This window comes from Branchiostoma floridae, chromosome 2, assembly GCF_000003815.2.
Source record: "Branchiostoma floridae strain S238N-H82 chromosome 2, Bfl_VNyyK, whole genome shotgun sequence".
NCBI classification, from domain to species: domain Eukaryota; kingdom Metazoa; phylum Chordata; class Leptocardii; order Amphioxiformes; family Branchiostomatidae; genus Branchiostoma; species Branchiostoma floridae.
In genome coordinates, this window is record NC_049980.1 from 32,447,104 (window position 1) to 32,466,995 (window position 19,892).

A 19,892-nucleotide genomic window follows, 5' to 3' on the forward strand; every position below is an offset into this window, starting at 1 on the left:
TACAAGAGTAAAGGGAAAATGTTAATGTTTTCCGACAGTACACTTTGCTGGAAGTCTAGCATTTATGATAGAAAGGGAGAAAAGTTTGAAATATCTGTGTGTGGGTATCTGTGTGCATTTGTGTTTGGGTGGGTGTGTGGTGGGGTCTCGTCAATTCTCTGTGGTGCTCTGAGACAGACTGACTGAGAGAGGGGGGAAGAGAGAGGGGGGAGAGAGAGGGAGAGAGAGAGAGAGGGAGAGAGAGAGGGGGAAGAGAGAGAGAAAGAGATTATTCTGTTAGGGAAAAAAGTGCACAAAGAGAGGAGACACACCCTCCTTATTCATCGTTGTTTTCTCTAACTATGCAGCAGATCAATGCAAACCTTTTTCACCACCACTTCCTTCCTGTCAATTTTGGTGTTGTTATTTGTTCAGCTATTTCTCCCAATATTGGTTAGACCCAAGTGTATTTTTGTTGTTGTTCTAAATAATTCACATTGTTTGACGTACTATTAAAAATACCATCAACTGGAGTAAACACAATTACCATACGTACAATAATATGCATGGCGTAAAGATTAAACAGCTTCATTTTGAGCAGGAATGTTTTTCGATTTCATATCCCCCATGTTAGTGCAGTGTCCCAACCTAATTGTCTGTATTTCAGAGTCTGAAACGGTGGAGAAACAGGCCTAAGAACAGAAAACGTACATTTACTTTGAATCATACGTTTATAAAGGTTAGACATTCAGGTAAATAAAGGCATTAATTAAAGGCAACTCAACGTCTACAACTAGATAAAAATCGAAGATTTACTTTGTAACGCAGGAGCAAAAGTTGTGGATGCCACTTGGAACGTCCGGACGAAAATCTCCGATTTTATCAAATTGTTGCGATTGAATTACCGTTAAATATTGCATTGAAACTGTTATGCAGAAGCCTGGCGCCCATGCGTTTTGTCAAAGTGTCCTGTATTTTTTCTCTTAAATAGGGTATCCATTCGTTTAAAATAAAAGCGTGAATTTTGCATGGCGATGTGACAAGGTAGATGAAGGTCCAGACTGAGGAAGCTTCAGACTCAAGCATGTTGACACACTAGAGGCGAGTAGAACAGTTTTTACCCCAAGATCGCTCCCGGGATTCGAACCCGCGACCTATCGCGCCGAACCCGGGAAGCCAAGCGCACAAACCCAAACGTGCAAACCGTCAAATGTCCTTGAACCCCATTGTTATAACGTGAAAGAACCCAACACACTTTAATATCGAGAAGTGTAGGGGTTTGAACAATATAGAAAGTAAATTTTCACACCGTTTCTATAGATAGTATGCTCTATACTATAGCATATTAGCTCTTTATTGACACGACAAAAGTACAGTGACTTTCGTAAGGTCTATAAGTATAACAATTACAACTTACAGTACAACTAAACATGCATATATGGATTTCTACAGGTATGAATAAATCAACATATTGTGTCTAGCATGTCATTTACACTATACGGTATAAGCATTCGTGGATATAGAAGAACTTTATTTCACGACAGTTGTACATGGTACAATGTATGGCAACAACTATTACATAAAGTACAAAATAGAGGTATAAGATAAAGCTTAACATCATAGTTAACATAACAATAAGGATTAATATGCATAATTCATTCATATAGTATCATAATGAAGTAGGCTAATCATTAGCTTCGTTTTTTTTTCTAATAGGAAAGCAGTCCTTGATATATTTGCCTATTTTTGCATTATGGGAGTTCTGACATCTAAATAAATGTCCAAATCTGTCTGTAGCATCGAGTCTTTTGAAATATGTTGTACTTGCTTCGAGAAACGTGAATAATTCATTGCGTAGACTAGCGTATCTAGAACATTCCATTATAAAATGAAATTCATCTTCAATATGATTTGCCTACTTGCACACAGTAAGTTAAAAAGAACCCCCCTTGTGGGCGGAGCGACCCTATTTGCTCATCTTGTGTCATGTTCTAAGTATTAAAAAAGCACCATGGTTCGTCCAGGCTGTGTTTCAGCCGCGTTACCTTTATCTTTGGGCCATGTTGATTTGATTATATGGATGACATCGTTGGGACCCCCAAATCTGATGCGAGCGTGCGGATAAACAGAAAAAAAGCTTGGCAAAAAAATGCGCTCATGATGAAATTTAAGTGGCCAGGAAGCATGACCAAATGCCGCACTAACTTTTATAATCGTTCGGATCAAACAACAATAGGGAACACTTTGAAATCTCGGTATCAAACTCGTTGAACTAAAGCTTCAAATGGTGTATTGGGTAACCTAATCTCCAAGCAGATCCTACGGTAGCATACTGGTAGATTAGTGTCAAAAGCTGGCAGAGGAGTGAAGACGGCCTTTAGTGTGTTTCGCTACCCTGGTGCCCATCTGACTCCTCGGTTGGCTGACTATACTCTTTGGTCAGCTTTGATACTATCTTATGGCACCGTAGGATCTGCTTGGAGATTATGGGTAACCCCGAACCGAACCGTTTGTACTCTCCAAGCAGAAGTTAGACTCCGGCTGGTTTTTGACATCTTTGGGGATATTTTGGAGTGTTGTATCCATGGTATCTGGCTTTCTAGTCTAATCTATCTATATTGATAGGTTTTCTTTTTGTTCGCCAGCTGGACAGCCTGAAAAATAGAAAGCCCGACAAAAAGGCATGAAAAAACAGCCGGATCCTAACCTCTGCTTTGAGAATATACTCATTGGCCAATGACGGGGAAGATCTCTTATCACGTGACGTCCAGCTGGTTTCCTCGAGGCAATATTACTGTAGGGCTATTCCATCTAACATTGGGGGTGATCGCTTAACTCATTTTTTCTTTTTGATACACATTATAGGATAAAACATACGATATATATAATAAAACGTTACAAACAATTGTAAGTATATATCTTGTAATGCGTAATTATACAATAAATGCGTGTATTTTGTCATAATCTTTCACTTTTAGACTTTACAGTCACTGGCTACCCCCGTCGTTGTTTTGGTCGGACCCTTAGTTTTATCTTGCCAAGGCCAGACCAAGGCTATAAATTCAATCACGTCCTGCAACTTTCTAAAAAGACCCGCCGCCATGTCGGACCTTCCAGAACCCGACACCAACCCGCAGATTAAATACACTCAGGTGACGATGTTTTATTAGGCTAGAAACCCGTCAGATTTCTTATGAACCATTTTCGTGCATTTTTAGTGTGGAGACGGCCGATGCACACTGCTGTTTGCAAACGGAGATTTGTGGAGTTGACACGCCCCCTTTTTCTTATGTAACGTTAATGTTTATGTTTATAGATCTTAGGGAGAGGCAAAAATATCACAGAAACCGGAAGACGCATGCTAGACACTAGCATTTTCCTACATGTCGTTTAGATAATAATTGTTATTCTGATTGGACAATATGTTCCTGTCAATAAGAACTTGGACATGATGTTCCTGGCATCAGGAAGAATTATTTTGGCACTATTGACAGGATGTTTATTAATAAACATGTTTTGCACTATTGACAGGATGTTCCTGTCAATACACATGTTTTGCACTATTGACAGGATGTTCCTGTCAATAAACATGTTTTGCACTATTGACAGGATGTTCCTGTCAATAAACATGTTTGCACTATTGACAGGATGTCCCTGTCAATAAACATGTTTTGCACTATTGACAGGATGTTCCTGTCAATAAAACTTTTTGCAGTATTAACAGGATCACCTGCTATTTTGTTTGCACTATTGACAGGATGTTCCTGTACTATTGACAGGATGTTCCTGTCAATAAAACTTTTTACACTATTGTCAGGATGCTCCCCTGTCAAAGCACTATTAAGTTAACAGAATGTAACGTTACCTCTCAATATTTTGGGCATTATTGACAAGATGTTCCTGTCATTAAGAAGTTTTTTTAACAATTGACAGGAAGTTCCTGTCAATGATAACAATTTTTGCATTGTTGACAGGACGTCCTATCTGAGGAACAGCCCTAGCCGAAACTAGGTACTCATTTTCACCTGAGTAAAGTGAGGAAAGCCGTGTAAAGTGCCTTTCCCAAGGGCACAATATCGGTGACACGGCAGGGTTCGTACTCGAGACCTCTAGGTCCCAAGTCAAACACGCTGCCGCTGCGCCCATCGATCTCACTCACTTTCTGTTGTTGTCTTTGCTGTAGATCTTCATCAAAATACGCACAACTCTCTGTCAATCTTAAATAAATATGGCCGATCTTCCATCAATACGCCCGAAGATCGTGGATAATGTGACGGGTATCACCACTGAGTTGGATTAATATCTACATATATAGATATGTATGATTGTTTCCATTGTTACAGTATATATGATCCTTACCATGTGACCTGTACTTTAATAGCCCAGTGGGGCAAAAATGTGCAATAAAGGCCTTCATTCATTCATTCATTCATTCATTAATACCCTGGATGAATTTGACAGAAATAAATAAAAAAATAAATAAATGTGACTGTGTATTTTTGTTGTCATTAGATCTTCATCAACAACGAGTGGCATGACTCTGTAAGCGGGAAGACCTTCCCCACCTCCAACCCTGCCACGGAGGGGAAACTTGCAGATGTGCAGGAAGGGGACAAGGTACAAGTAGTCACCAAGTTTCTCACACCGCTCAAGATCAAAATTGTGAAAGGAGGGTCCAACCTGGGCCATCCTATGTAATTGGATTTGGTACGCCCCTGCTCACTCGGCGGGCTCGCCTGGTTGTAAGCATCACCTGAACTGAATAGAGCGTGGACTGAGCACGGTTCTCTCTCCTTGACTTTCTTTTTTTAGCTTTTAGGGAAACACTTTAATATTAAATGTCTTTCCGTTTATTTTTTTTTCCCTGTTTCGATAGCTAAGGTAAATTGCAATGCGGCTTTTTTATTCAGCCATGCACACAGAGTCAATCTAACTTGTCTCCACAAGTGTCAACGGTTCCTTTTACGTTCTTAACATGCAGTGGTAATTGACTCCTAAAGCTCCCGAGTCATACACAGGGCCACCGGCTTTAGGTCACCATCCAAAATGAGGGTTTATGGAAAAGGTGGGATAGGCAAGACAGGGTGGGCTACCTTACAAGGCTCAGCCCCTTTCTTAGGCCGACCTTGGGATCAAACACAGATCCACAGAATTTGAACACGGGGCTGTCCAATGCAAACATCAACATGTTCAGTGATAGTAGATCACAATTAAGTAATGCAGTTGAACTGCAATGCATTCCTCTCTCTCTCTGCAGGCAGATGTGGACAAGGCTGTTGCCGCAGCCCGGGCGGCGTTCAAGCTCGGCTCCCCCTGGAGGACCATGGATGCATCGCAGCGCGGCAGGCTCATTTATAGACTGGCTGATTTGATCGAGCGAGACAGGGTGTACCTGGCTGTACGTAACACCTTTATCCCACTCAATCTCCTTGTTCTTTCCTTCTACTAGTAGTACTACCAGTAGGAGCTACATGTATTTCTTTCAACCATGGATTGTTAACTTCCATGGCCATGAATTATGGAACTGACCATTTTTAGTGAATTCTACTGTGACTGTCACAATAGTTTCTTGAACAAAGTCTTCTTCGTTACACTCATTTAGTTCTTCAGTCAACATTTTGACGACCATCTGTCGCCCTCGTCAGTACAAAATGATAAACAAATACTATTGGTGCTATATGAACAGTGCTATTGCTAGTTCATATAGCACCTATAGTATTTGTTTTATTTTGTATATCTTTTGAAGGGAAGAGATGGGCATGAAAACGTTTACTGAAGAGTTAAAGAAGATTGAGTGACAAAGAAGACTTTGTTCAATTGATCCACCAACCTGTTGAAACTATTTACAAATATTTTGCTGTTGCCAATGAATGTAATGTAGAGCGGAAGGATATGACAATCTTCATTGATTTAAAAAAGGGGGTGTTGTCACAGACAATAACTGCAAGTAAGACACTAAACTATCATGTTAAATGTCCAGGGGCTGCTTTAGATTGATCCAGGACACTACATGCATGAGGTGCAAGCTTCTAACTGGAGTTCTGCTATATGATTAGCCTACATGTGTGCAGGTGACGATTTTGCAGCAAGAAGACAATCCCAAACGTGGCTAAGTTTGTATCCCCCCTCATCCCGTACCTAATTGCCAGTTTGTATTTGCCAGAGCCTGGAGGTGTTGGACAATGGAAAGCCGTTTGTAGACGCGTACGAGGGGGACTTGGGGGAAATCATTGCCGTGCTGCGATATTATGCAGGCTGGTCGGACAAGGTCTGTGGGAAAACCATCCCTGTAGGTGAGTGGTTATCTTGATATAACGATATCTTTATTGCAAACTCATGCCCGAAGGCTAATTGCAAAAATAATTGTATGAAAGTACGATGATAATGATACAATAGCAAAGTGAACATTAAGTAAAATAGGAGTCATGAACTAGTGATACTTCTAATCTAAAATAAATGCTGTTGGGTTTGAGTTCTTTTCTGCATACAGTGGAGGATGAAATTTCCAACATTTTGGGAGACATATGCGTTGGGTGGTGCTAAGAGGAAGACAGTTTTTTGTAGTTCGGTACGATGTGCAAAGATATATGAATTGTGTTACTGTAAATTTTCAAATGTTTGCAGAGGCATTAAGTTCAATGTCCTCGTCAGACGACTTATATGAGGGAAAACTGTTCAAGTCAAGATGTTATGCACACACTGAGTACTGGCATGTAGATTACTTTAACTTGCTCAAGCCTACATCACTGGATTTCAAATCGTATATCGTTAGATAGGAATACATGGAAAAGTACGAAGAAATACACCTGGTCCAGAAGTGTTAAAACACATGTGGGTGTCTTCTTCGGAATACTCCAAAACCCACATTTTATAAATGTCATACATTGCAGCAGCTTCAAATCTATAGTATTATTTTATAAGATATTGTAGTAAGACTTACAACATGCAAAGACCTTGTGGCATGAGGCAAAGACAACTGCCAAAGACCGAGGAAGGTGGAGGCATCTCACCAAGGCCCTGTGCTCAAGAAGGGGCAAAGAGGATTAAGTCAAATAAGTCAAGTAGCATCATTTGTTGCCAATTGACTCTGACCTCTCAAATTGTGTAGTACAGATGGCCCCATGTTTACCTACACCAGGCATGAGCCGGTGGGAGTGTGTGGACAGATCATTCCGGTAAGGTTCCTCTTAATTACCCATCTTTCTTGAACTAGTTGTAACAGATTAGAAATTTCATGATATTGAATTGGTATGTTTCTTTTGGCAGCGAGAGACTTGCACTATGTGCTATATCGTCTGCTCCCATATGCAATATTGTCTGCATGCCTATATGTATACACGTACTCAGTTGTTTTGTTATTGTTGTGTTGATATGTACGTCGTTAAGAGATTTTAACTAATTGTTACACGAAATCGTAAAAAAATAGGTTTTAAAAAACATCTCTAGACTTTAATTGCCAATACATACATACATAAGCATTCACAGACTAGTAGTTCTGATTCCATTGTGTTCTATCATTAGCATTATCAATATGTTAGACTTTCCTTGTAAAATTGGCGCAATTCAGTCTGATTGACTGCCAAGTTGATTAGATGAAGTTTGATTTGATTTGATTGATTCCAGTGGAACTACCCGTTGCCCATGGTTGCCTGGAAGATCGGACCTGCGCTGGCGTGCGGGAACACTGTCGTCCTCAAGCCGGCCGAGCAAACGCCTCTCACCGCGCTGTATGTGGCCGCTCTGACAGCCGAGGTACCTTGTTTCTTGTGAATGATAAATTTTGCTCTTTTAGCCTTCAACCAAGGATCTTAATGTACATCTACATGTACATCTTCAGTTCTTTATTTCATACATCTCATGTTGAGTTCATCTTTGGAAACTAAGGCAAAAAGGAGGGGCAAAAGTGACTGTTTAGAGAAAAGAAGAAAAGAGACAGGAAAAGACAAAAATAAACATTTCAAGAAAAAGAAAAGGATGACATGGAAGAAAAATGAAAAAGGGAAAAAAAAAATGTTCTTTTTATCAAGTTCAACAAGAGCCTGTTGTTGCTATCATTACAGATGAAGAACACAGGTTGTCACTTATAATAGTGGCAACTCTTCTCCCTAAATCAGAAAATTAAGCTAGGCTAACTCAGGCTCAGTTTGCGAAATTTTTGTAGAATAACACAAAACAACTTAAAATTTTTCCTTGTGCCCCTTCAGGCTGGTTTCCCTCCGGGCGTGCTCAACGTTGTCCCCGGTTACGGCCCGACCGCTGGGGCAGCCATAGCAGAACACATGGATGTGGACAAGGTCGCCTTTACTGGGTCCACTGAGGTAGGAAGGATTTTCTTGATCATCCGAAAGTAATTTCATCGGGTTGGTAGAATATAGGGTGTACATGTAGGAGAATTCTTGTGCAGGATATGTTTGCAGAAACATTATCAAGAAATCTTGTGCAAAACCAGGATCCTGGTTTTGCACAAGATTTCTTGATAATGTTTCTGCCAACCTTGGCCATTCAACACACGTTACAACACTACAATAAACATATGTCCTTGTACGTTATATTGTCATTCATCCAGCAGAAGTCCTATCAATCAGTTAGGTTGTTTCAGTGATTTAGAAACATTTCTTGTTAACTTGTGTCCTTATACTTTTATGAAAGTTAGACATCCAGGTAAACAACATTTAAAGACAATTCAATCTCTACACAACTGGAGAAGTTCAGGAGATATTTTTTATTTATTTTATTTTTTTATTATTTCTGTAATCTTTATCCAGGGTGGTCCAAGCTCAGTGCTCTTGCACTGCTTTTCAGTGGAGCCCTGCGTGTTACATAAAAAGAAATTAAACATATTCATCACAAACATAGGCAAACATAAATAGACAACAATAGTAATGAAACTGATGTAAACAATAATACTAATCATAACAAATGATGCTGCTAGTGATGATGATATCAATACAAATGATGAATGAAAATAATGGTACGAAACTAAAGAAAACAATAATAATAATAACAAAATAAATACTATCAAGTTGTCAGTTTCATTGAGTGGTCAGAGGTCAGGCTAGCCAAGCCCTGCAGTTGGTTCTAAAGGTAGATTTTGACGTGCAAGTCTTTACAGATGGTGGAAGACTATTCCATGCAGAGATTGCTCCCATAGTTCAAGCTATTCTTCAGCATCACTAAGAATGAACTTGCTGAACAAATGAAAACTAGTATTGAATTGTCTTTAAAGTTGTGTATTGTCATTAATATCCAGCATTGAAATACTGTAAATGCATTTAAGTTCGCGGGGATTTAATTTTGCGGTAGCAGGAAAAAGAGTCACTTTTTGCAGTGGTTTTAAGTTTGCGGTAGCACCATGCACTGTAGTCTCTTACTGCCATGGAATGGCACCAAATGTTTGCATGGTTTTAAGTTCGCGGTGAAGCGGCCACCGCGAAAACTGGGAACATGAAACCACCGCGAAAGTTTCTGCATTTACAGTATTTCTTGTTGATGCCTTTGTTAAAAGGTTGGGAGGATTATCCAGCAGGCTGCGGGGAGAACCAACCTGAAGCGAGTTTCGCTGGAGCTGGGAGGGAAAAGCCCGCTTATCGTGTTCGCTGACTCCGATCGTAAGTACGGTGCCTGTGTGAAGTGCTGTACACATCACGTACATTTTGTAATACACATGTACCTATTCTGGCTACCAGACTGCTTTCAGGGCCTACACAGGCGATCTCCCCGGCTCTAGGACCTGAACATGTACCTGAAACAACCAGAGGGGCGAGTAAGAACAGAAAGAAACAACATGCCCCCTACCCGGAATCGAACCGGGGTCGGCAGATCACAAATCACGAACGCTATCACCGTCGCCACAAAAGCACTAGTGCCCTTGGGCAAGGACGATAGGCAGTACTTAAACACCACTGTTACATACCCAAGGAAATTTTACCTTAGCCCTCTCCCAGAGCCAGACTGTTTCCAAGGACTACACAGGCCACCTCCTTGGCTCTTGGTTCATTTCCCCATGGAAAATTTGCCACAGCCCACTCATGAATAAGCTTCCCAATTCCTATCATCTTTAAGGGTCTATACAATGTATGTAACAAGAGGGCCAGTGGCAATGTTTCCTTACAAGTATGTTGGCCCTGGAGCCTTAAAGGCCTACACAGGCGTTCCTTGGCTCTTGCCATTTCCCCAAGGAAAATTTGCCACAGCCCACTCATGAATACGCTTCCCAATTCCTATCATCTTTAAGGGTCTATACAATGTATGTAACAAGAGGGCCAGCGGCAATGTTTCCTTACAAGTATGTTGGCCCTGGAGCCTTAAAGGCCTACACAGGCGTTCCTTGGCTCTTGCCATTTCCCCAAGGAAAATTTGCCACAGCCCACTCATGAATTAGCTTCCCTGTTCCTATCATGTTTAAGGGTCTATACATGTATCTAACAAGAGGGCTGGTGGCAATGTTTCCTTAGAAGCATGTTGGCCCTGGAGCCAACGATCTGGCCTATGTAGGTCCTGGTAACAGTCTGGCATCTAGGCTAACATGTACCTGGTACTCTTAGCTTTGCACAAACAACGCAGTAGGTCTATTGTGTGGAAAAATATCCGCCCTTGAACCAGGGCAATTGTATTGGTCCTTCCGGCTTAAAAAAGCTAGCTGATTCTCAACCTTATGCCTCATGGGGGTGCCAAAGAGATGGAAAAGGGCCCTCTTTAAACTAATTCAACCTCACCTCACCTCACCCAGTCCCATCCTCATCAGGAGGGTTGGGGACCATGCCTCTAGCACAAGTCTCCTCCATACATCCCTGTTCTTAGCCTTCTGTGTCCAGTCCCTGATGTCGTCTCCCCATCTCCTGCGTGGCCTCCCTCTGCTCCTAGTGCCATTGATCTTTCCTTGCAGGATGTGGGTTGATAAATTAATTCAACAAATATAGATAATAATCTGTACAGTTTGTCCCCAAATAGCCATCCTACAACTCCCGAGATTTCACCAAAAATATCCCCTCAAGAAAGGCTTTTCAATATTTTAAACCTACTGCTGCAATGCAATGATTATCTAATTCATGTGTCCATTGATTGTTGTTGCCTGTTGGGATGTCGAGTATTGTCAGCAATACCACATACCTGATCTTTCTTCCTGCCCACCCAGTTGACGTCGCCGTGGAGACAGCCCACAACGCCCTGTTCGGCAACATGGGGCAGTGCTGCTGCGCCGGCTCGCGCACGTTCGTCCAGGAGGCCATCTACGACGAGTTCGTCAAGAAGAGCGTCGCGCGCGCCAACGGACGGACCGTCAGCCACGGGTTCGACCCAAAGGTGGAGCAGGGCCCTCAGGTGGGCAAGAAGAATGCAAAATAGTCGCTATAGGAGGGTCTGCATGGGGGGTTCCGACAACGATTTACGCTGAATTCAGAAGAGCCTCCTACGTATTACGCTAAATCAAGGAAGGCAATTACGTTAAATTTGGTCGCCTCGCTACGAATTACGTAGATAAGATGGTTTTCCCTACGAATTACGGGAAATAAAATAGGCTGCCTACGCCTTACGGAAAAGAGCATGCAGACCCTCCTATAGGTGACCTTCCCGGTGTGAGTGGATCAAACCATTCTGGCTAAATTGGGTAGGGAATTTCCCGAGCAGCCTCGTAACCCCTGCTTCACCTATTGAGTCAGTTAGTCAAACTTTCTGAAGCTCGATGTTTCTGACTTAGGGAGAAGAGATGCTGCCACAGTGATCATAGTTCAGTGCCTAGAAGTGGTCAATGGCCTTGCACTGGGCAAACTCGTTAAAATTTAAAAAAAAATTAAAAAAAGAAGGGGAAGGACTCAGGTCCTCTTGTTTTACATGAAGTTGTGCTATAGGTCACCTGAGGTCACGGTGAACCGTCCTGTAGGATTTCAGATGCGGTATGCACCAGGGCAGTATGCACTGGAAAGGTTATAATATAAGTGCAAACTGCATTGTACTGAATGTGTCATTTAGCCACTGAAGAAGCTGTATGTAGCAAAACCAGCTGATGCCGAGAACTAAACTGTTCTACAGGTGGACAAAGAGCAGTTTGACAAGATTCTGGCTCTCATCCAGAACGGGAAGGAGGAGGGGGCTCAGCTCGGGTGCGGAGGCGGTCGCCATGGTGACAAGGGGTACTTCGTCCAGCCCACCGTGTTCTACGATGTCCAGGACAACATGAGGATTGCCAAGGAAGAGGTTTGTTTGTTTGTTTGTTTGTTTGTTTGTTTGTTTGTTTGCCAGCCCACCGTGTTCTACGATGTCCAGGACAACATGAGGATCGCCAAGGAAGAGGTTTGTTTATTTGTTTTTTTGTTTGTTTGTTTGTTTGTTCGTAATTTCCAAGAAGATCCACAATTGATTGATTGGTTGATTGAATGATTGATTAAATCTAATAAACATGATTAAGTAAATGCAATGCTATGCATCTCAACAAAACCGTACCAAGTAAATTTGGGGTCAATATACTTCTGTAGAAGGGAAGCTTTTAATTTCAAGACGTCCTCAATAACTCTAAAATTTGTTTCTTCACCATGTAGATCTTTGGACCAGTGCAGAGCATCATCAAGTTCAAGTCCATCGATGAGGCCATTGACCGTGCCAACAACACGACATACGGCCTGGCGGCCGGTGTGTTCACTAAGGACATCGACAAGGCCCTGACTATCGCCAACAGTGTGCAGGCTGGGTCTGTCTGGTGAGGGCATGTCTTATGCATACATACTCCCATAGAGTTGTAGCATTAAGAACGATCTGCTTCTGGTACCTGGAACACAATAACGATACAAGTGTTCTGGGCCGAGTGATCATTTGCTGTATTCAATGGTGCCTAAGCATTTGCATAAATTTTATGAAATTAGTACGAATTTCATAACATCACTATGCAAACTTGTACAAATTTTATTTGAAAGGCACAACTCTTATGTGACATGCCCAAACCTTATTCCTGCATTGCACATAATATTTATTAAGTAATTGGTGAGTACATTTATGTAATACTTTATTTCTGTAACAAGAATCTGAATACAAAGTGCATAAGAGATAGTAGGCATCAAGATCATGTACATGACTAGCTAGAGTGAAATTTTTCAAAATTTTTTCCTAGATCCTACTGCATATTAATTCATAGTCAGGATAAACCTGTTCTGCAACTAGATGTCTTTTGCATATCAATTCACAGTTTTATTTATTTATTGGTTTGGCTGCACCGAACACACAGCCAGGGCTGCCCAACTAGCCTATGGCCCTGCTGACAAACACATAAACAATACAAATTAAAAAAAAGAACATTTGTATGTACATGGTGTAGGATAACTTACATATCATCTAAAATGGAGTATATAACATCATATCATCGACAACAATATTTGCAATGAGAGGTCAGGGTCTGTATATACATGTGTATGACTAATTTACCATGCGTAAGGGTTGCCTAGACATTCCCACAGTTAGGATATAAAAACTCTCCAACAAGATTTCTAAGGTGTCACTGATGAAAGACACCGGATGGCTGTCTGAAACGTCTGACCGTTTCCAAAACCATATCCAGTTGCTTAAGTAATTCCTTTTTGGGGTATAATATTACCTGGATGTCTAACCTACATCGACGAATCGCATAGTGGAACTCAATGCCACCAAGCACTGTAGGCCTTGTTATGTAGCTTTAATTAAACAACACTAAGATCTAAGATGTGCAAAGGTTAGGTGTGACATATCATTCAGTGTAACATAACGAGCTGTGCCATATCTTCAGTTCCGTTTATTTGTTTACACCAATGTTACAGTACAATTTAAAACATAGTGAGTAAATAACCTCTCGCAGGCTGAATTGCATGTCAGCCTTTGTGTTAAAACAAATTGTTCTTTATTCTTTATTTATCTGCACATAGCAACATGGCTTAAAAACAAATGTATACACATAATTGAAATACAAATGTATATACAGAATTGAAGAAATGTACATACAAAATTGCTCCATCAGTTAAGACATTAGAAATATTAAAAAGACATTCAAACATAACATTATATACAGCATATACAGAACCACACTTTGCAATCACATATACATTGAAAAGCTGGGTGAGCTATAGTATACTTGAGCTTCTGTCACACGGTGTGCTTGTGAAGTTGGTTTGTCCTGTCCTACAGAATCTGCAGATACAGAAATTGCAAGTTGTTACAAAGCTAGTATCTACATGTAGTAGATGTAGTTTTCTTCTTTTTTTCTTTTACTTGCACCAAATACTATAGGGTGAGTATGACAATGGGTAACATCAATTCTCATAATTCCACCAGGTGCCATATTATACGGTAGCGCCACATGCAGAAAATACAATTGAATTAAGGATGACATCTGTAGTGCCTTACTTGTAAATGTAACATAGTCTGTATTTTTTCACACAGGGTGAATTGTTATGACCCGGGAACACTTCAAGCTCCTTTTGGAGGCTTCAAGATGTCGGGCCACGGACGAGAGCTGTGAGTGTTTCTTTATTTGTTTATTACCTTCACCCAGAAGGGTTTTTGGGTGCCGTGTGTGTGTGTGTGTGTGTGTGTGAGTGTGTTTATGTACGTGTGTCTGTGTGTGTATGAGTGACTAAGTGTGTGTTTTGATGAGTGTGTGTGTTTGTGTGCGTGCTTGTGTATGTGTGTGTGTACAGTCAAACCTGTCTATAGCGGGCACTCAAGGGACTGGTCAAAATTGGCCACTATAGAGAGGTGGCCACTATAGAGAATATGCTAATTAATTGACCACAAGCAATAAGTTACACATGGTTTTAGTACCCACTGATCTTTATTCACATAATACAGTACTGTACATGTACTGCAATGATTTACACTATATGTATTAAGAAAACAAAAGCTATAAAAAGTTTTAAATGTTCTACAGTTGATATTGTCTGAAGAGACCGGTATCGTCATATTTCTTTGATCTTTCGTCTTGTATCCTTTGATACTTCGCCGTCCGTGTGTTCCCTCCCGCGTTCACACGTCAGGTTCGCCCATTATGCTAATGTGGTACTCACAAGAAAAGTCTCGTCACTTTAGACTTATCTCTTAATAAATGTAAGAATAAAATCCACCATAGTCTGAAGTTCATATCATTTTGTCTTTGTAACAATTCATTTAGAAAGTTTTTGTGATAAAAATTAACCTAAGCGATAGTCTATTAGAACGTAACTTTAACGCAATTTACCTCTGTAATATTGGTGTCGTCTATTGACCTTATATGACCTCGCTTGTCGGCGGGTATGGGTAGCGCCAGTTTACGAAGTTTTGTTTTGAAAATAAATCAAAGAGGTTTTAAATCCGGCGTAGGGTGACGATACGGCAGCTGTATATGGCCGAACGCGTGCCGAAACATAGATCAGCGGTCCGCGTGGCCGTAATCGGCAGTGTTTTTGTACCTGCGGGACCGGAAATCGTGTGGCCGTGGCCGCGTTGGACAGGTGGCCGCTAAGCCTATTTCTTAATCATTACGAATCCAAGGGACCGATAAAAAGTGGCCACTATGGGCAGGTGGCCGTTATGCAAAGGTGGCCGCTAATACAGGTTTGACTGTATGTGTGTGTGTGTCTGTGTGTTTATGTATGTGTGTCTGTGTATGAGTGACTCTGTTTGTGTGTGTTTGAGTGTGTGTGCTTGTGTGTGTGTGTGTGTGTGTGTGTGCTTGTGTGCTTGAGTGTGTGTCTGTGTGTGTGTGTGTGTTTGTGTGTGCGTGACTTTGTGTGTGTTGTGTGTGTGTCTGTGTGTTGTGTGTGTGTTGGTGTGTGTTTGTCTCTTTGAGTTAATACTATGTGCCTTATCATCATTTCATCATAACTTTTTTTTGTTCCCATCCAGGGGAGAGTATGCTCTACACGAGTACACAGAGGTTAAGACTGTAAGTACAATGTATAAAGTTTATACTGGATGGGTGGAGAACCACATTCCAGTACAATCAAACCTGTCTATAGTGACCACTCATGGGACTTGCAGAAAATAGTCTCAGTTAAACATTCTTATAGACAAGTACACTTGGCCATACTGACTTCATTACATGGAATTCTGGGGATTCCACAACTGATGCAAGCATGCAAATAAAAATGTAATAATGCGAAAAAAAGTTTGGCCCCCCAAAAAACATTATCAAATCTATGTGTTCTAGAAGATTGAATGAATGACAAACACACAGTATGGTATCCTGATAAATTTTCTTCTTCATTTTTGTTTTCACACTCTTCTTTGTCCTTGGAATTGATGCTGACATTAGTGGATGTTTTTTTATATATACATATACATTTGTATCTTATTTTGTCTATTGCATACATTTGTTCCTTGTGCGACTGCTTTGAACAATTAAAGCATGGCTGAAAACTTCCTTTTATTTTTCTGGAAATGGCTGAATATTTGGTATCATTGAGAAAAACAATCTTAGGGACCACCAAAAAGTGATCACAATGGCCAGGTGGTCCTTATTTAGAGGTGGTCACTTGTGCAGGTTCAACTGTATTGATATTATACTTAGGTTACACATGTTGGATAGGCAAGGATATTAAAGTTACAAGGTAATGCTTCCAGGGGCGTATGATTAGTGTGAATAATTTTCTTTCAATCTATTCTAGTATCTTGATCTTAATGGAAGATTCTTTTGCAATTCTTTCTTTGTGTTGTATTGCAGTCATTGTTTGAGTGACATCAATGTGAGTTTTATTGGTCACTAACGTCAATGAACTATTTTTCATGTTTTTCAGGTCACCATCAAGCTGCCCCAAAAGTGTTAGGACGTCACCTAGTCTGAAGATACAAGAGTCTTCCAAAGCATTTCCCAGATGGCCTGCTGAGGTCACAGCAAGAAAATTTTATGGATGACATTATTTGCAGACTCCAAATTCAGTGTGAGAGAGCAAAGAAGAAACAAGATGCCTAAATTTTCAAAATAGCCTTTGTTTCTTTTTTTTTATGAATGTTGTAACAACAACTGTAGTAGCAAGACAATTTGGTATTACTACGAGCCAACAAGACTGTTATCTTGGGCCTGTATTCAAGAAGTGCACAAAGTGACACTAGTGTGGTGGACTAAGTATGAATTACCAAATTGGAAACTACACTCAATGCTACCACACCGGTGTCACTTCTACAACTACCTAACTAGTTGCACCTCTACAAAAGTCATGGTTATCTCACTAGTGTCAATTCTACTTACATTTTATTCCCATTTTGGAATTTTCTCTTCATGTTGACCATCTTCTGAGGAGAAAAATTTCTTGGTTTATTTTCAAAGTCAGAATTAATGTGTGTGCTGATGTCATCCATAAATTTACTTGCTGCGGCCTAATGTACCATGTAGACGAAAATGTGCCATGCTTTGACCAAGGTCGACAAGAAGGAAAGAGAGAGATGAGGTCTTTAAGTAATAATAAAGGGTGGGTGTTTTTTCTGAGGTCATTTCTTTTCTATGTATGGGAAAGTTGGAATAATTACGTATGACTGTGCAACATAAATTTTGAGGTCCACGACCTCATAGCTTTAGTTATTTTCTCTAAGTCATCACTACATTGTACTTTATATGGGACGTCGCTGTTATGTCATAGGCAGTTATAAGTGGATTACCTTGCAAAAAAAACATGAAGTCTGCAAAATGTTTTATTTTATGGTACTGCATTAAAGAACAGGAGAAGGGCGTTTATTTACAGAACAAACGCGTATGTGTGTGTATGTGTACGTAGATTAAATAATGCTATTGCACATAATCAAAAAATGTTGAATTTTGGTTTTATACAAGGTTTAATTTGGGCGACTCCGTCAAATATACGTGTAAGTGCAAACTATGTACAATAGTGTCACAACGCAACGCAACAGGGCAAAACTGCGTGTCCCTTCTTCACCTATGCCTGTGAATTTTAAACTTGGAATAACTGTTATACGAGTACATAACACTACACGATAAACTAAATTACACAATTCCATACTGTAAAAAAAAGAATTTCGGAGCTCCAAATGTAAGTTAAATTACAGCAGTCTTCATGATGCAAAACTAATATTCGCCTTGAAGGCCAGTTTACCTTGCTCACTCGATGTATTCGGTGCTTGGGGTTTCACCCACCTTCACTGAGCTTGGCGAGGCTACAAACAGCACATTTAGACGGTTTGAGTTCTGTGTGTTTCTGGTGGTCTCTCCCAATCTTCGACTGACTGCCCACTTTGCTGACTGGCCGGTCCGATTGTCCGCACTCGGTCCAGGACCGTCCCTTGCTGCCGCATCTCCAACAGTCTGATGACCGTTCACCACTTGATTCGATGTCCAGCCCAACTTTTCACGCACCGCGTTGGCGAGTCGTCGCGCTCTGCGCTGCACGGCGTCCCGAATCTTCTCGATCCTGAGCGCGTAGATGATCGGGTTGATCACCGAATTGCAGAGCGCGATCGGCAACCCCCAGTACGGCCTTGCCTGGACCTCACAGTCCTCCCGTGCAAAGCACACCAGCTGCTCTACAGTCCCGACACAAATGGGCAGCCACAGAATGACGAACACCGCCGCGACGATGACGACTGTCACCTGTAAAATGCAGATGTGTCACAATATGGAACAGCATTCAGACAAATATAAAAAAAAATTCTTCTTTTCTTACGTAAAGTGCCCTGAAAACCCATCTCACAAACCACCCTAGCCCTTATAATAGTCTCAGCTATTATCTTATCTCAAATTATTTTCTATTGTTATTTGATTATTCTTTTGTATTATTATTATCATATCCTATGTGTTATTTTTTGTGTTAATTATTGACTATTATATATATATATTGTTTAGTATAGAGGAGGGGGCATAGTATAAGCCGTTTACGATTTTCCCCTTCTGCACCTGTAGTGTTTTTATGTATTTTTTTCTGTATTATTTCATGTATTTTGTGCGAATATATAAATAAACAAACAAACAAACCTGCATCTTGAAGCTGTCTTGGAGTTGCCGGTACTGTCTAGCGGCGATTCGCTGTTCCCTTCGCCTAGCGGCCGGCACGTTTTCCTGGGGATTCTCGGGCGGCCCGTCTCTGGAGAAGCGCCGCATGAGGGTGATGAAGATCCTGACGTTACCGAAGACCACGGTCACCACGGCCATTAGCAAGATGCTTTTAATCAGAATCACGTAAACCACTGGCATGTTGGCCATGCAGGTTTCTGTGTCCATATCGATGCAGTTCCAGCCCATGACAGGAGATAAGCACACAACCGCACAGGCCGGCCACGCGATCCCTAAAGTCACCGCTACGTGTCGCCCGGACATGCGGGTCTGGTAGTATGTCGGATGGAGGATGGCCACATAGCGGTCCATGGACAGAAGGATCACGCCGACTGCCGATAGCACCAGCACTAAAAAGTATGCACAGATTAAGCCCAACATTGTCAATGGTCGAAGCAGTTCCAACTGGAAACTGGCACAGAAGAAGAGCGAGAAGACACCTGCCATGCAGTCCGCGGCGGCGAGGTTTGCCACGAACAGGTACACGGGTTTGGACAGGTCACGGTTCTTCAGCACCCCGGACAGGACCGCGCCGTTCAGGAGGAGAGCGATTGTCCCGACAGCGGCCGAGGCGATCCCGACCTTCCGATTCTCGTCGAGAAATGGGGTCGGGAGATGGGAGCACGCAGCTACCGCAAGGTCGTACTCCACCCTGTTTTCCAGATGCCCACGCAAACACGGCCAGAAAGTGTCGTACACCGTGGAGTTTCCTCCGGTGAGATTCATGGTGCTGCCGTTCATCCTGCCTGCGATGCTCGGCGAAGAAAGGCAACAAACAAGTATGCTGCTTCTCGTCAGAAACGCTAGCTGATGGAGCTGAATTTTCTCCTTTTTGTGTAGATGCCAAAATGACTACTAGTGCCTATGATGATCGCTGCACCTGACGACTGACTGTTTCAGCACAGAAAATTTAATTCTTGGC

General features: G+C 41.4%; 2 protein-coding genes across 2 annotated transcripts; one reads left to right on the forward strand and one right to left on the reverse strand.

Annotated features, from left to right (window-relative positions):
- Positions 1–3,032: 3,032 nt before the first annotated feature.
- On the forward strand, positions 3,033–17,651 carry LOC118404482 (retinal dehydrogenase 1-like). The gene is made up of 14 exons (XM_035803569.1): positions 3,033–3,131; positions 4,492–4,596; positions 5,237–5,377; positions 6,143–6,272; positions 7,093–7,154; positions 7,603–7,731; positions 8,184–8,297; positions 9,485–9,587; positions 11,114–11,298; positions 12,007–12,171; positions 12,513–12,670; positions 14,377–14,451; positions 15,817–15,856; positions 16,707–17,651. Exons 1-14 carry the CDS (start codon positions 3,081–3,083, stop codon positions 16,734–16,736), a joined length of 1,488 nt encoding a protein of 495 aa, XP_035659462.1. The 5' UTR covers positions 3,033–3,080; the 3' UTR covers positions 16,737–17,651.
- A 74-nt stretch (positions 17,652–17,725) lies between these two features.
- LOC118409195 (sphingosine 1-phosphate receptor 2-like) lies at positions 17,726–19,711 on the reverse strand. Its single transcript, XM_035810064.1, has 2 exons — positions 18,893–19,711; positions 17,726–18,529 (listed from the first exon to the last, which is right to left on the reverse strand). Exons 1-2 carry the CDS (start codon positions 19,709–19,711, stop codon positions 18,023–18,025), a joined length of 1,326 nt encoding a protein of 441 aa, XP_035665957.1. The 3' UTR covers positions 17,726–18,022.
- Between the last annotated feature and the right edge of the window lie 181 nt (positions 19,712–19,892).